This window comes from Ictalurus furcatus, chromosome 9 (assembly GCF_023375685.1).
Source record: "Ictalurus furcatus strain D&B chromosome 9, Billie_1.0, whole genome shotgun sequence".
Classification (NCBI taxonomy): domain Eukaryota; kingdom Metazoa; phylum Chordata; class Actinopteri; order Siluriformes; family Ictaluridae; genus Ictalurus; species Ictalurus furcatus.
In genome coordinates, this window is record NC_071263.1 from 7,621,414 (window position 1) to 7,636,970 (window position 15,557).

The 15,557-nt window shown below is 37.3% G+C and overlaps 1 protein-coding gene across 1 annotated transcript in view; it reads left to right on the forward strand.

The window, feature by feature from the left end:
* prkd1 (protein kinase D1) overlaps positions 1-15,557 on the forward strand; it is a 53,772-nt gene that overhangs the window by 37,327 nt on the left and 888 nt on the right. The window contains exons 9-18 of the mRNA XM_053633226.1: positions 163-286; positions 595-672; positions 2,622-2,901; positions 4,721-4,773; positions 5,455-5,527; positions 5,760-5,866; positions 6,778-6,939; positions 7,098-7,196; positions 7,899-8,166; positions 11,999-12,084. Coding sequence (XP_053489201.1) covers positions 163-286; positions 595-672; positions 2,622-2,901; positions 4,721-4,773; positions 5,455-5,527; positions 5,760-5,866; positions 6,778-6,939; positions 7,098-7,196; positions 7,899-8,166; positions 11,999-12,084 — 1,330 coding nt within the window. The remainder of the gene's footprint in view (positions 1-162; positions 287-594; positions 673-2,621; positions 2,902-4,720; positions 4,774-5,454; positions 5,528-5,759; positions 5,867-6,777; positions 6,940-7,097; positions 7,197-7,898; positions 8,167-11,998; positions 12,085-15,557) is intronic.

The window sequence follows — 15,557 nt, forward strand, 5'->3', positions numbered from 1 at the left end:
TAATACCTCAAGCATTATGAGCTTCTCATTGCCTCTTTTTGACACCACGGAAATATATTGAATGCCAACAGTTGGGGTTAGTGGCAGAAACATTAGATCAAGCTGTGTTCACCAAAGAACGATGCAGAGCACAGACATTCTTTGTGTCAATGTGTTTTAAAGTCCATGCACCAGCAACAACATCCCTCTCATGCGAGTGGTCCAGTCAGTGAAGCACATCAAGAGGAAAAACAGCAATGTCATGAAGGAGGGATGGCTTGTGCACTTCACCAGCAAGGACACACTGGTGAGAAATATGGCCCTTAGTGTCTTTAAAATTATAAGCTCTTACTGTAGCTATCCACAAACAGAAGGCGCTGTTACTTCTAAATAATTAAAGACATTAAAGGGATATTGAACTATTTTTTACTTGTGGTTAAGAATAGTTTTCTTGTGTTAGGAAATGACTATGCTTCAGAAAGAGCTTGAAATGACAGTGCTATATCCCTTTACTTCTTCATTAAAGAGGACAATTGGGACACAAATGTTGTGATACAAATTCTTCCATTTTACATCAGTGTAATTCTACCATTTAACTGTTTGATTTTACACTAGCGTAAGAGGCATTACTGGCGACTGGATAGCAAGTGCATTACTCTGTTCCAGAATGATACAGGAAGCAAATATTATAAGGTGAGTACAATCAATCAGTCAATAAATATAGCAATTATATGATAATCAGCTCTCTTTGCTCAATCTTTTAACATTATCTGTATGAATTCAATCAGAACGAAAGGCAAAGCCCACTTTATATGTTTATATTAAAATATTTGTGATATGATTAGAGATTCTGGTGCCAAATTCTTGGTTGGTGCTGTAATTTGGTGGTACCTATGAGACGTTAGCTGCTGTGTGCTGCGTTGATGTTGATGTCACAGAAGGATATTGTAAGCCTATAAGCTGTATCTTTTTAATTCATACTTTGTACAAAAAATGACAAACTACACTTTCTCTCTGTCAAACGCAAAAGCTGAAATTGCTTTTGATAACCTTTATGTAAACTTGTTAACATCTTGTACATGAAAAAGATTATGAAAAGAAATGATCATGAAAAGATTCAGAGAAATTAACAATGACAAAGCACAAAATATGTTCACAAAACAAAGGCAGCTATAAATGTTTAGCTTGGTCATGTACAGATACTGGGAAATTAAATTTCAGTGATGTGGCTGATAAAATAGAATGGCTTATGTTATGATAGCAAAACAAAAACAAAAGCAAACTTGCTAAGATGAACTCAATGATTGTTATCTATCAATGGTGTTTTGATGCTAGTTAATAAACAAGGATCATGTTGAGACATATCACGATCCATAAATTTCTTATTTCTAAAGAGTATCAGAACCCTGTGTACCATCTTGCATTTGAATTACTTAGTTGAATAAGAAAAGTAATAGAAAGAAATTTAAAGAATATAGTTTAAAAAAATCACTTGCCTTTTTTCAGCAGCATTCATTGTCATATTAAATAAAAATCCAGAAATAGCAGAGACAGGAAGTGTCCAGGCTCCTGAATGCAGCTGAGTTATAGCAAAAACTTGGCTCAGCTAGTTAGCCATCTATGAGATGATAATCATGATCATGGCAGGGGGGCAGTGATGGTTTAGCAGTTAAGGCTCTTGGTTACTGATCAGAAGGTTGAGGGTTCAAGCCCTGGCAGTGCCAAGCTGCCACTGTTGGGCCCTTGAGCAAGGCCCTTAACCCTCTCTGCTCCAGGGGCACCCAACTTCCTGGCATGCTGGGGCATGCTGGGGTATGCAAAGAAAAGAATTTCACTGTGCTGTAATGTATATGTGATCAATAAAGACTCATTATTATCAGTCCATACAGGATTTCGCAGAGTTTTTTCATGATTGTTGCAGCCAGTAATGCTTGATATTATTGCGGCTTTTTTGCAATTTACAATGCAACTTTTTTGCAATTTACAATACAACTTGTTTTTGTGTAGAATATTTTGTGCTTTTTTTTTTTTTCCAGAAAACTACTTGAATTGGCCAAATTGCAATTGCACGAAATTGTTTTTCGCAGTCTTTTGCAGTGATGTTTGTTGGTAAATGAGACCTTTTTGCTGTACTCATGTTTGACGCATGTGAATCGAAAAGGGTTTTGGCTGAATGCACGTTGTGATGATGTCACATGATGCATCTTGGCCCAAATCAGATAAATTTTTGTTAAATTTTGATAAATTGTTGGTGATTTTGAAACAATTGCAAGCTCCTCCAAATAATGCTGAGTTTGCTTGATTTTGCATTCATTTGGGCAATCATGAAATCCTGGAGAATTCATGCATAATTTAGTTGACTGTACCATTAGCATGAAAGTTGATGCTTTGGAACCTGACTCATGAAACTAGACTAACATGTCAAGGAAAAATAGTTTTAAAGATCATCTCAGACTTTCATAACAAAATGAATCAAGGACACCATTGAAGATCACATGTTTTAATTATAAATATTGATGTGCAAGTCATTCAGGGTGGATGTAATATTGTAATTCTCTTCTCTATATCCAATGTGATATATCATATTATGATATTTCTCAATACCTCTCTTTTAATGTTTAATGTTTCATTGTGTTCTACAGGAAATCCCCTTATCTGAGATCCTGTCCCTGGAGCCTGCTCAGAACTTCAGCTTGCTTCCTGAAGGTGCCAACCCTCACTGCTTTGAGATTTCCACCGCCACCCTAGTGTATTATGTAGGAGAAAACCTGTCTCAGGAAGACTACTCTTTGTTCCACGGCAGCGTGCTGATCAGCGGAACTGGCAGGGATGTGGCTCACATGTGGCAAACCGCCATCCAGCATGCCCTCATGCCTGTTCTTTCCAAGGGCACAGCTCACAGCAGCCGACACAGCTACCACAGTATGATCATTACTCTGAAATCCATTTGGACTTATTATATTACAAACCCTTTATATTTCATTTGAACTGTAACATTTTAGGAAGCGCACTATGGGAATGTGTATTGTATGGAATACATTTCAGATAATGTATTGCAATACATTGTTAATCACACACAATTAGCTCCAGAATTTTATCTTTAAAAAAGCCCATTGTAATAAGTAAAATAATTTTCAAGCTCCTCTGGAGTTTATTCCATGAGCACGCAGAGTTGGGTCTGAACTTGAGATCACACCTTAACTATAATGTGTTGGTAGTGGGTTTGACTAAATAATTATCTAATGGGTCAGTAGGATGCAAAATTTGTGTTAATTTCCCCCTGATAGTTTTTAAAAGCATGTTGGTCTATAATATAAGCTGTAGCTTTTTTTATTCATACTTTGTAACAAGGCTAACACAGACAATGCACAAAATGTGTTCATCGAACAAAAGTAGCTATAAATGTTTCACTTGGTTATGTACAGATGCTTGAAAATTAAATTTCATTAAATTGATACATTTACAATTTATGATAGCAAAACAAAAACAAAAACAAACTTGCTAAGATTATCTCAGTTAGACCTGATGAATTTTATTACTCAATTGTGTTTTGATGATAATTAATAAACAAGGATCATGTTGAGGCATATCACAATCCCATAAATGTCTTATTTATAAAGAGTAACAGAACCCTGTTTACCACCTTCTATTTAAATTAATTAGTTGAATATAAAAAGAAATAGGAAGAAATTTAGAGTATAGGTAGATAGATAGATAGATAGACAGACAGACAGACAGACAGACAGACAGACAATTCATTTGCACAACACCATACATATTAACCATACAAATTAACCATCAAAACAAACACATACATAGAGGGGAGAAGGGGACAAAAAGAAAACATCAGGATCATACAACAAATGCCAGAGCATAATATGGTATCACAATGGCTGATTACCCATGTGTTTAACGCTCGTATAGCCATAGAAACAAAACTCCTACCATAGCTGGCCTTTCTGCACATGGGTAGCCTATACCTGCGGCCAGAAGGAAGGGGGTTGAAATATTGATAAATTGGGTGGTCTGGATCATTTAAAATTTTATGTGCCTTCCGGAGCGTATATGAAATGACAGAATCCGATAAATTAGGGGTGGGATTACCAATCATTTTTCTCTCTAAATTAGTTATCTTTAAGAGTTTGTTCTTATTGGTAACTGTTAGCATATGGAAGAAACAGATGGCACCATACATAAGAACCGGCTCAATAATACTTAGATACAGAAGAAGAAGAAGAAGACTAGACTGAACAGATAGATGTTGACAGCGCTATCAGTCTCTGTTGACAGCGCTTGTAAATACCTAGAGTGTGCTGATTGAAGTTGAGATGTTTATCCAATCTAATGCCCAGAGATCTGAAATGCGCCACCCTTTCAACCATCTTTCCATTAATGATATTAATGGAAGGATGGGTCAGTGTTTTGGCAGAGCTAAAAACCAGTTCCTTAATCTTTGCGATATTAAGGTGGAGAAAGTTATCATCACACCATGTAAGAGTATGTTATTTTAATACAGTGATTCAACAGCAACAGAGAATAAAGTGATTGATTGATTGATTGATTGATTGACTGTGCAAATCTATACTCTCCTAGTTAAAAATGAGTAATTATCTACAGTGCCAACTAAAACTAAACAGGAAGGGAAGTACATCACCATATACAGACACCTATATGGAAGTGTTATTTTAAAAGTAACATATACATGGATGTTATTCTGGTCTCTTGTTTTCTTTACCAACAGAAGACGTCTCCATCAGCATCTCTGTGTCTAACTGTCAGATTCAGGAGAATGTGGTAGGCAGGATTTTTCTTCTATTAGTTCCATATGCCATATTGTTCATGACTGTTGAACATGAACAGTAAAATTAATAATAGTTTTGTTTTTTTTAAAAGTAGAAGAAAAGTAACTTTAAGATTACTTTAATAAAAAAATAAAAAATCCTAGAACAGCTCTGGTCTGTACGAGCCATATACCTCTTATCAACAAATCACAGCAGGAAGTTGTTTACTCTAAATATAATATAACATGCACCATTTATGTATAAAGGAATTGCATGAGTTATCAGTCCTCCAACGCAGATATATTTTATGCTGCACAATATGAAAAGGGTTGGATGAATGTCATGTTTTGTAACTCTCTCTCTCTGAACTGTGTTTCTGTGTGCTGGAGGAAACTGCTGGCTTGCCAATAGCTGTAGCCTTGAGTTTTAGTGCAATATAAACACTCAATACCTCTGCTGGAGCTTATTTTCATCACCCGTGTGGCCGTGGGATTGCCATAGTTACCCACGCTTCTCATGCAGAGTCCTAGTGCAATGCAAGTAATATTTGCTCTTAATTCAGGCACTGTAACTGTACAGAATTTACAGGCCAGATTAGACATAACAGAGGGAATAAAGCATTTGTTCAGAAGGGAAAATGTTGATGTAATTTATTTGACAGTCATGTTTGCATGTTTATTTGTTTCTCTTATAGGACATTAGCACAGTTTATCAGATATTCCCTGATGAAGTTCTTGGATCTGGGCAATTTGGCATTGTCTATGGCGGTAATTACTCTGTATTTACTCGGTATTTACTCTGTGGCGTTCTATTTGTTGATACATAAATAGGACATACAATAACACATAATATGTTTAGAGCATTGCAAATGAGTGCACTATCCTTTAGATGTGTCTCTGATGTTGAGACATAATGTTGATGTTGTGTGTTGATACAATTATTCATTAAAATACCTCATTTGTACCAAATAGTTTTGTTCTTATGGTTTGTATACTGCAGGAAAGCACAGGAAAACAGGGAGAGACATGGCAATCAAGATTATAGACAAACTGCGCTTCCCGACTAAACAAGAGAGTCAGCTGCGCAATGAGGTTGCCATCCTGCAGGTGGATAAACATACACACATTTACATATAAGCATTTAAGTAATTAGGCTGAATATATGAATATTTATATACTCATATGAATAATATGAGTATATGAAAATTAGTAGATAATGGTCGCTCAGTGGTTAAAAGGCATTGGGCTGCTACAGCTGCCCTTGAGCAATGCCCTTAACCCTCATCTGCTCGGTTTAACTGTAGGTCTGTCTGGGTTTCTTCCAGGTTCTGTAGTTTCCTCCCACCTCCCAAGAACATGCAGTTAGGTGAATTGGCTATGTTAATACCCCTGTGAATAAGTGCGTGCATTGTGCCCTGTAATGGACTGGCATCCCATCCAGAATATATTCCTACCTTGCGCCTAGTGTTCCCGAGAAAGACTCCAGATCCTGATAAAGCGGTTGTTGAAGATGAATGAATGAAAATAAGTATTAAAGCTTTATATTGTAGCATTTGCAGGATGATGAATAGTGCTATGAACTGAGTTCATAATATTATTATAACACTATTATAGTGTTAATAAGTGTTACAGTTTAATAAGGCCTTATTAAAAGCTATATGGATAAATATATGGTTATTTACACATATGAATAAATCCGTAAATGAACAAACCACACAGCACCTTTGAAGAATGAATAATAATATCTGAACAGGGCAAATTTTAATTGTAATACACACTAAAGGAAGTTCACAACACTGAGAGAAATCATTCTGTTCATTTAAGAAGTGCAGGAAGATCTCACACAACACAAACAAATAGTACTTAAGTGGGGAACACATAAAATAGCCTTGTCTTTATGAACCTGTGGAACTGAAATGTCTCTATGAATATATACAGAACAGAAATGTGCAGTGAAAATCGCTACTGTATCGCTACTGGGCATACTTGACCCCAAGATTTGTATTTGTATTTTGTAGAACCTTCACCACCCTGGGGTGGTCAACCTGGAGTGCATGTTTGAGACGCCAGAGCGTGTGTTTGTCGTCATGGAGAAGCTCCATGGTGACATGCTGGAGATGATACTGTCTAGTGAGAAAGGGAGGCTGCCAGAACGCATCACTAAGTTCCTCGTCACACAGGTAAGTCTCTCAGACGTGTACTGAGTTTACGCAGTGTCAGATACCATACACACAAGTAAACAGTCCCACCGTTGTGTTGTAAACTCAAATCTCGTAACAGTGAGGTTATGAAAATGTGTGTCACTTCCCACTAAAAGCCAAGGTTTCTTTTTGGACAGATCCTTGTAGCGCTACGCCATCTTCACTTCAAGAACATCGTGCACTGTGACCTTAAACCGGAGAACGTCTTACTAGCATCTGCTGACTCCTTTCCACAAGTGAGTAGCATGCTGACAGAAAACCATTCAAAAAATAAAGGGAGAAAACTGTAAAATACACATGAATTAATCTGCTTTTACAAAAGCAAAAGAATAACAAAAAGCGATGATAATTATAGTTTATTCTGTGTTCGGCACACAGAGCGTGTACCCATGTCTCTGCGCTGAAAGACTGCTAAATTATCTCCTCATTGTTTTACCCGTCTAGTGTGTGAAGCTTGCTCTGGAAGCACTCGAGCAGAACGAATGACTCACTGTGTTTGGGCACCAGCAAACATCTCAGAGGAATACTAAACCAAATCTCTTTTGCGTTATTTACAGCAAATATTTTCCAGGACGAGCACAAAAAAACACAAAAAAACAGAATAGCTAAAATAGTTGTCACTTGCACTTTTCATGATTTCAGCTCAGCGGCAGTGGTCCTATGATGGCCCTCAAAGAGCAATGCTTCCTCTGAGCATGTAAAATGTGAAGAGGCGAATCAGCAGGAGAGTAGTACTGTAACTGCTTTTAACTACATGATAATTTTATTTGAGTTTAGCACTGTCTCTGGCAACTGCTCATTATAGTGTCTGTGGTGGGAAAAGGGGGTCGGGGAGAAATAATGGATGCTATTTGTTGCACCACAGTCAAGTTAAAGGGATTGTCTGCTTCCAGCATCTGGCTTTTAGCACTCAGCGAACACTCATCGCTCTTTCACAGGTAAAACTATGTGATTTTGGCTTTGCTCGGATCATTGGCGAGAAGTCTTTCAGGCGCTCAGTGGTGGGTACGCCGGCCTACCTGGCACCTGAGGTGTTGAGGAACAAGGGCTACAACCGCTCACTAGACATGTGGAGTGTTGGCGTCATCATCTACGTCAGCCTCAGTGGAACGTTCCCATTCAATGAGGATGAGGACATCCATGACCAAATCCAAAATGCTGCCTTCATGTATCCACCCAACCCATGGAAGAAGGTGACTTCAGAAGGTATGTTAACAGTCAGGCCTGGATCCAGTATGTTCTTTTTTATTTGTAATCGAAAAACAATGGACAGGAAACTATAACAAAATGGAAACCGTGCTTACATCAGCTACCACTTTAATCTTACCCCCAAAAAGTGGACACTTTCTTCAGCATTCGGCATGTTTACTGCTGAGCAACTGCGATAAGTGCATATACACATATAAATTTGTACACACATAGGAACCTGATAATACGAATAAATGAATGCAAAATGAAGGTCCCTTCCATGGTCTAGAGGTGTACATGGGACAGTTTCGAAAGGAATTCTGATCAAACCCGCCCACTCCCGAAGTTATTATTTTTGTTTCCACCTGCCCATGACATTATCTAATACTTAGTTGGCTGTATTTCCCAAAGTATAAACATTTAAAACACTGGAACCCTATCAAGGTTACATTTAAAATGTTGTAAACGTGGTACCCTATACATTCCCATGTTAATAAACATGGCCATTCTTTGTCCTGTGCGCTTTCTATCTGACCACCCACTTCTGCCCACAGGAACCGAGAAAACCTCCTGCTTCTGCTCTGTTGTTGTTGTCCAGTTCTGTGGGTCCCATGGGCTCCTAGTTCTGATGCACACATCTACCATAGTCATTACTAGGGCTAGGGCGATATGAAAAACTCAGCATATGATTGGTTGTTTTTTTTCTCGGTATATACGGGTATACATAAAAGGCCTGGCTTAAACCCATAAAAAACTAATACGTAATGAAAATAAATGGATGAATAAACTTGATCGACTAAGACAACTGAGTAACTGACTAATTCCACTCTTCTGATAGGTAGTCATCATCAACTAACTAGATGGATTGATCACATCCAAGAATGACGAGTAGCTAGACAGCTTTGTTTGGGAACTTTCACTAACATTAGCCTATCAGGTTTTGTGTGGTATTGTACAATAATGTTAGATGGCTAACTTTGTTTTCTAAATCTCCACTAACTACAGTATGTAGACCTTATCTCCTGCTTCATATTACTAAATAAGCTCAGAACTGCTTGAATAAACATATTTTTCTCCCAGTTTTTAGATGTAGCCAGGTCCTCCCCTGGACCACCATTAATGGCTCCTTAAGTGAAAATGAAATCTGTCACCGCATCTTTTCGAAGTCCAGCATTGTGTGTAGATGCCAAGATGGACAGAACATAATGATGAGAATCCTTTCCATTCTAGTGAGAATATTTTAAATGAGATTGTAGAGCACCACAACCCAGAAGGGAATTCCAGCATGATGAATGGCATAAAGCACTAATAGTTACATTAATGTTATGCAGATCACAAGGCCTATTCACACTGCCATTTACCACTTCATTATTAAAGTGTTACATCGATATTTCTAACCTTTGAAACACTTTATGGCTGCACAGTAAAGGATTATACAAGTGTCATTGGAATTAACTTTTAAAATTTAAAAATACAGGGACAGAGTCGTTGATTAATCAGTCCAGAATACACTATCTTGTGTGTACTTGAGCATTTCTTACTTTTAAGAAGATCCTGCAGAAGAAAATTAAATATGTGAGTCCAACCTCACTAAACAAGCTTTGTGAAAACATCTCTTATTATATAAACAATGGGATCCCAGCTTCCTAGGTAGCAGTAATGTAAACTCTCAGTGCTTTGTGCTGTAAATTAATAGAGACTCACCAGGGAAGCTGGAGTAGTGTTCTACATTTATTTATTTTATTTAGCAGTTTTTTGTTGATGTTTTTTTTGTAAGAGACATACAAGTCAGGGAAAATAATATGTACAGGCGTGTGCACAGATAGACCCAGGGAAACTCGAAGCCCTGCCCATTTTCCCTTGGATTTTAGAAGTGCTCTAATGTTTGTGTCCAGTCTTAGATGATTATCATTCATGTAGCACAAATACTGTTTTTCATACCATAGCTCTGGTGAATTCTTGAATCTGATTGGTTTATACAGGTTTATATTAATGTACTCGTTTAGATGACTTTATTCTTTCCCATTTCTTAGTAACAAGACAACCTCTGGTTTCTTTGGCTTGTTACCTACAAGAGAAAGAACAGAAGAGAGGCTGGTGAGGGAATGACTCTTTATAGCCACTATAACCTAAGTGATAAAGGGAACTAACTGGTTTTGTAGACTTTCCGAATTATAAACTTAGAAAAGTATGACGTGTCACTCTTCAATTAATTTAAAAAAAATCCTGCTGGGCATATTGGTATGGTATGGTGGTATAAGAGGAATAAAATGCTTTTAGAGGAAAATAATAAACTTCAGGATGATTACAGTCATTGATTATTTTTACAGCATGTCTCATATTTTATTCCTTATATATCCAGTGTCTGATGGAGATCACATGGTTCGCCTAAGTGATGTATGGTAGTCGTTCCCTGTCTCGCTAGTAATTCTGTAACCAGATTGTTTGTTTGGTTGGTTGGTTATAGGATCTTGTTCCATGTAACCTTGGCAGTTGCACATTTAGTTTCACGAGCAACTAGGGTCTGAATGATAAGACATTATATTTAAAAGGATAATACCGTACTGTTTTGGGGAAATAAGAACACTGCAAAAATAATCAAATATGCATCAGTCAAAGCTACAATTCATTTCACTGGCTCAATATTTTAGTTATGTCTATAGATGTAGCAGATTGGATGGGTAAGTTTGAAAATTGAACTTGTTCGTTACAAACATCTTACAGAAACAGAAATGAAGACAACACGCTTCGACAAACAGTGACAGTATGCTATGTGTGTGCGAGAATGGCTGTGACAGTATGCTATGCGTTTCTGTTCCTGAAATAAGGATAAACTAATTGAAGATTAAAGTCTCTGTGAAGAAACAACTCATCAGTGTGACTGGATTAGGTTAAACCATTAAACACTGGCTGTGAAGAAAACCTATATGTATTTGTTATTAGGAAATAATCTATTCTCCATAAACTTTGAATAGGATTTAGGATTTAGGATAAGAATAGAGTGTGAATAATAATTGTATTTAAAAAAAAAAAGGTTTCTCGAGGGTTCGACTGATCCCTAAAGTCTTGCATGTCAATCAAAAATCTAATGTTGTTCGATTAACTATCATTCACACTTCACCATGCAGCATGTGTAAATAGATTTTGGAAACTATTATTCTTTTTATTCCTTTGTGGATATTTATTCTTTTTCTTTTTAATAAGCCAAGCAGGTGCCACTGACTGCGCGAGTTCAGTTGACATTTGACAGAATTTAGTTACTTCATCCGGTACTTTATCAGCATTTAATTTATTGACGTAAATGCTTTATTATTAATCATATTAAATAAAAATAAATGCCTTAAACTGGTATTCTAAAGCATGAACTTGTGTGCAAAAACACACAAATGATAATAGTTACCTATTGATTTTGCTTGAATCTACAATAATAAATTATAATAAATAAATTGAATACATTTATACATGAATATGGTATTTTCCATTTTTGATCATGCCAACATTAGTGTTTGTTTTAGCAAAGACTCTAAATCATTGTACCCCTTATAATAAGTGCAGGAGTGTAGAATGATGGAGGATGAGAAGGGGGAAGAAAGAGGAATAAAAGGAGAGCAGGTAGAAGGGGTTAAAGAAAGAAGGGGTCAGTGAGAGCGTGTTCAGCTCTTGTCATGGCCTATTCATGTAATGCCCGCCAATCCCGCAGGATAAGGCCTCGAGGTGAAGGACTCTGGGGTTTTCTCAGAGCCCTGTGACCCCTGAAATAATGTTAATAATGTTGGTTTTGCTCGTTATCCCTAATCCTGGGGCTTTCCCACCATGGCCCGGCCACTGACAGCCTGCTTTGTTGTTCCAGCAATTGACCTCATTAATAACCTGCTGCAAGTCAAAATGAGGAAGCGCTACAGTGTGGACAAGTCCCTCAGTCATCCGTGGCTACAGGTCAGTCTTGTTTCCTGTCTCATAGCACATGTCTGCACAGAAGATTTAATATGAGTTACAATAATGCCTGGCTTTCTGCTGTTTGTCAGAATCCAGTCTGATGAAAATGAGACTATTTGCATTTAAATCTTTTTTACTTGTTTACTCGTATGGCCATAATGTTTAGTACCAATATGATTAACTTCATCAGCACACTGAAGTAATAACAGTTCTATACATTTTGAAAACAATGATATTTTTATGAATAATCACTTGTTTGACATGTATTTAGATCAAGATTGTCTTTTCAGATATTTATAATGGAAGTCTAGGGAACTGAGTCTGTTACAGAACAAAGCTTAAATAGTATATCAAGCGAGAAGGGTCTGGCTGCAGACACGCACTGCCTATCTCTAATGATGTCACACGCCAAGGAAATCAAATTTTTCAAAAATGAGGAACAACATAGGAGAAATTTGGCAGCACTGTATTTAATATTTGTGTATCAGGTTTCTTAGGTAATCTACAGTGAATCATCTTTCTTACAGAGTAACATTATGAAGAAGTGCAACGTCAAACTGTAATGCTGAATTTTGTGTCCCAAACTGTGAGCCACCGCTTTGCACATTTTTGTATGACTTCTTTATTTAACACACCTGATTCAAATCATCAGCTCATTAGGAGAGAGATTGATGAACTGAGCTGAGTGTGTCAGATATGAGAGACATACAAAATGTGCAGTGCTGTGGGTCCTCAGGACCAGGATTGACAACCACTGCCGTAGATAGCCAGCCATAGAGCTTGCTTCTTTGTTAGCTAGAAAAGCTATTGAGATATCTTGATAGATGTATAAATTTATACATCAGCACTGCTGATTTCTTGAATCTGATTGTCTGAAGGTGATTTTTCTACAACAGCACAGCTCTGGCAATAGTACTCATTCACCTAGACTTGTATGACGGATGTTCTATATAATCTAAGTTTAACAGTGAGTGGATTAAAAACTGTTATTGTTAACTTTCTGTGAACAGTCTCCAGTGTGAGCACTTTGTAACAGTCAGGGGTAAAGCTGTAACTTTAAGTTCTGACATTGGGTCAAACATTATGTTCACAGTTCATAGTAGCAAAGTGAGATCTGGCAGTATATTAGACAACAGTATCACTATAAAAGCAAGTTATTAAAACAATGAAATACTGAGGTTAGTAGAGTAGAGTAGAGATGGGGTGAAGAATGTAAATAACTTTACATTACAGGCTGCTTTTCATGGTTCTGATTTTCGATTTATATCGCAAGATGGATATTTTCTACTGAAACGCCCATCTGAATGCTGTATCATTTTCATTCCAGTTTCACACTTGTTTAGGATTGGAGGGGTTTTGCTCGTCCAGTTCCCATAGGCAGCACCTATGAACACAAGAGTCTTCCGGACAGAGGACATTGCACATTGTGGTTTCTCAGTAACAATCTGCAATTTTTTTTTAGATCTTAACAATATGCAACTTTTAGAGTAAGTGAAGATGCGACTGTTTATAGCTGCTATAAGGTGAGCTAGCTAATGTTAAATACACTCATCATCCAATTTGTTAACAATGTGCAACTTTAAAAGTAAGTGAGGATGTGACTGTTTATAGCTGCTATAAGGTGAGCTAGCTAATGATAAATACACTCATCGTCCAATTTGTTAACAATGTGCAACTTTAAAAGTAAGTGAGGATGTGACTGTTTATAGCTGCTATAAGGTGAGCTAGCTAATGTTAAATACACTCATCATCCACTTTGGGTTTCATTCCTATCAACCAAAGACAGGAATTTCAGAGAACAGTGGGTACAGGCTCAACAAAACTGTACAGCTGAAAACTGGACAAACATTAGTTTTGGTGAGCCTTTGCCTACTGTTCCCTCAAATTCCTCAGACAGGAGTGGAACCCAATGTGGTCTTCAGCTGTTGTAGCCCATCTGCTTCAAGGTTCTACATGTTGTGCATTCTGAGATGCTTTTCTGTCATCACAGTTGTAAAGAGTGGGTATTTGAGTTACCGTAGCCTTCCTGTTTGGCCATTCACCTCTCTCCTTTCTCATCAACAAAGCGTTTCCCCCCACAGAACTGCCACTCAATTTTTTGCTTTTTTGTACCATTCTGTGTAATCTCTAGAGACTGTTAGAGACTCTTATGTGTGAAAATCCTAGGCAACCAACAACCATGTCACGTTCAGAGTCAGTGAGATCACATTTTTCCCCCCATTCTGATGAAGCTTTTGACTTGTATCTGCATGATTTTATGCATTGTGCTGGAGCCACACAGTTGGCTCATTGGATAACTGCATGAATGTGCAGGTGTTCAGGTGTGGATGGTTGAGTGTAGGGTTCCTCCATAGTTATGTGAAAGCATGCGATGCCACAGTGACACACTTATATAACATCACTCAACATAATTAGCAGAAGCAACAAACAGTAAACTGACAGCTGAGCTGCTTTTGCTGATATAGCATAGCATGCGTGTGACACCGCTGAGGCAGAGAGTGCATGTCTGTAGTGGGTCTATTGGAGCATAAATCTGTCTTTGTACACATATTTAAAACATTTATTATGCTTAATATAGGTGTTTTCAAAAACAATTCTTTTTATTCTCTTGGTATGAAATCATGTTGTGAAAATTTAGGCTTATCCAAGATCATCATTAAATTTTTTTTGGGATGTTTCCATTGAAAATTCTATAGGTTTGGTATTAAAAATGTCTGCTCCTTTATACTTACTCGCTTGAACTGCTCATAAAAAGCTGAGCCCAGATTATTCTCCATCAAATAACTTTTAAAAACGTACTTCTAAATAGACTGTTTCAATGTTTTTTTTTTCTTGCATGTGAGGGCTAATTCAATAAAAAATGTGAAAATTGGACAAAAAGTTGGATTGATCATAAAACCAGCTGTTTGTAGGACTACCAGACTGATAAAATCTAAAACTTTTGGCTATCTAACACAAGACTAGGCTAGTTTGGTGTCCCTAGCCAAGGGGAGGCACAACTGAGCTATCACTGTATCGGTATAGCTGGCTATAGTGCCATGCAAAGTACTTTAGCTGTCCTTATGCTCTGCTCATATCATGTTCATGTAACTTGGAAGTCATATAGACATTTACACACCTTGTTTTCCTGCTCAGCATCAGAGGATCTTAATGTTTCAGTTACTGGTAAAAATTGGCATATATCCATTTTCCTCTCACACTAACTGACTGTATGAGCAAGCATTTGGCAGAATTGAGAGCTGTCAGCTAATAAGACACAAGTATTTGCATGTATTTTTCTGTAAACCCTGTCTGATTGGACTTGCCTCTTTTCACTGAAGATATAATACAACACTCTGTTCACTGAAGATACAAAATTACAACACCGCTGTCTTCTTTTACTGAAGTTCGGTTACGTAGTGACAAATCGCTCCAAGTGGAGAATTATTTAGTGCTAAAGAGAAAAATATTTGGGGCTACAACCCCTAATGTCC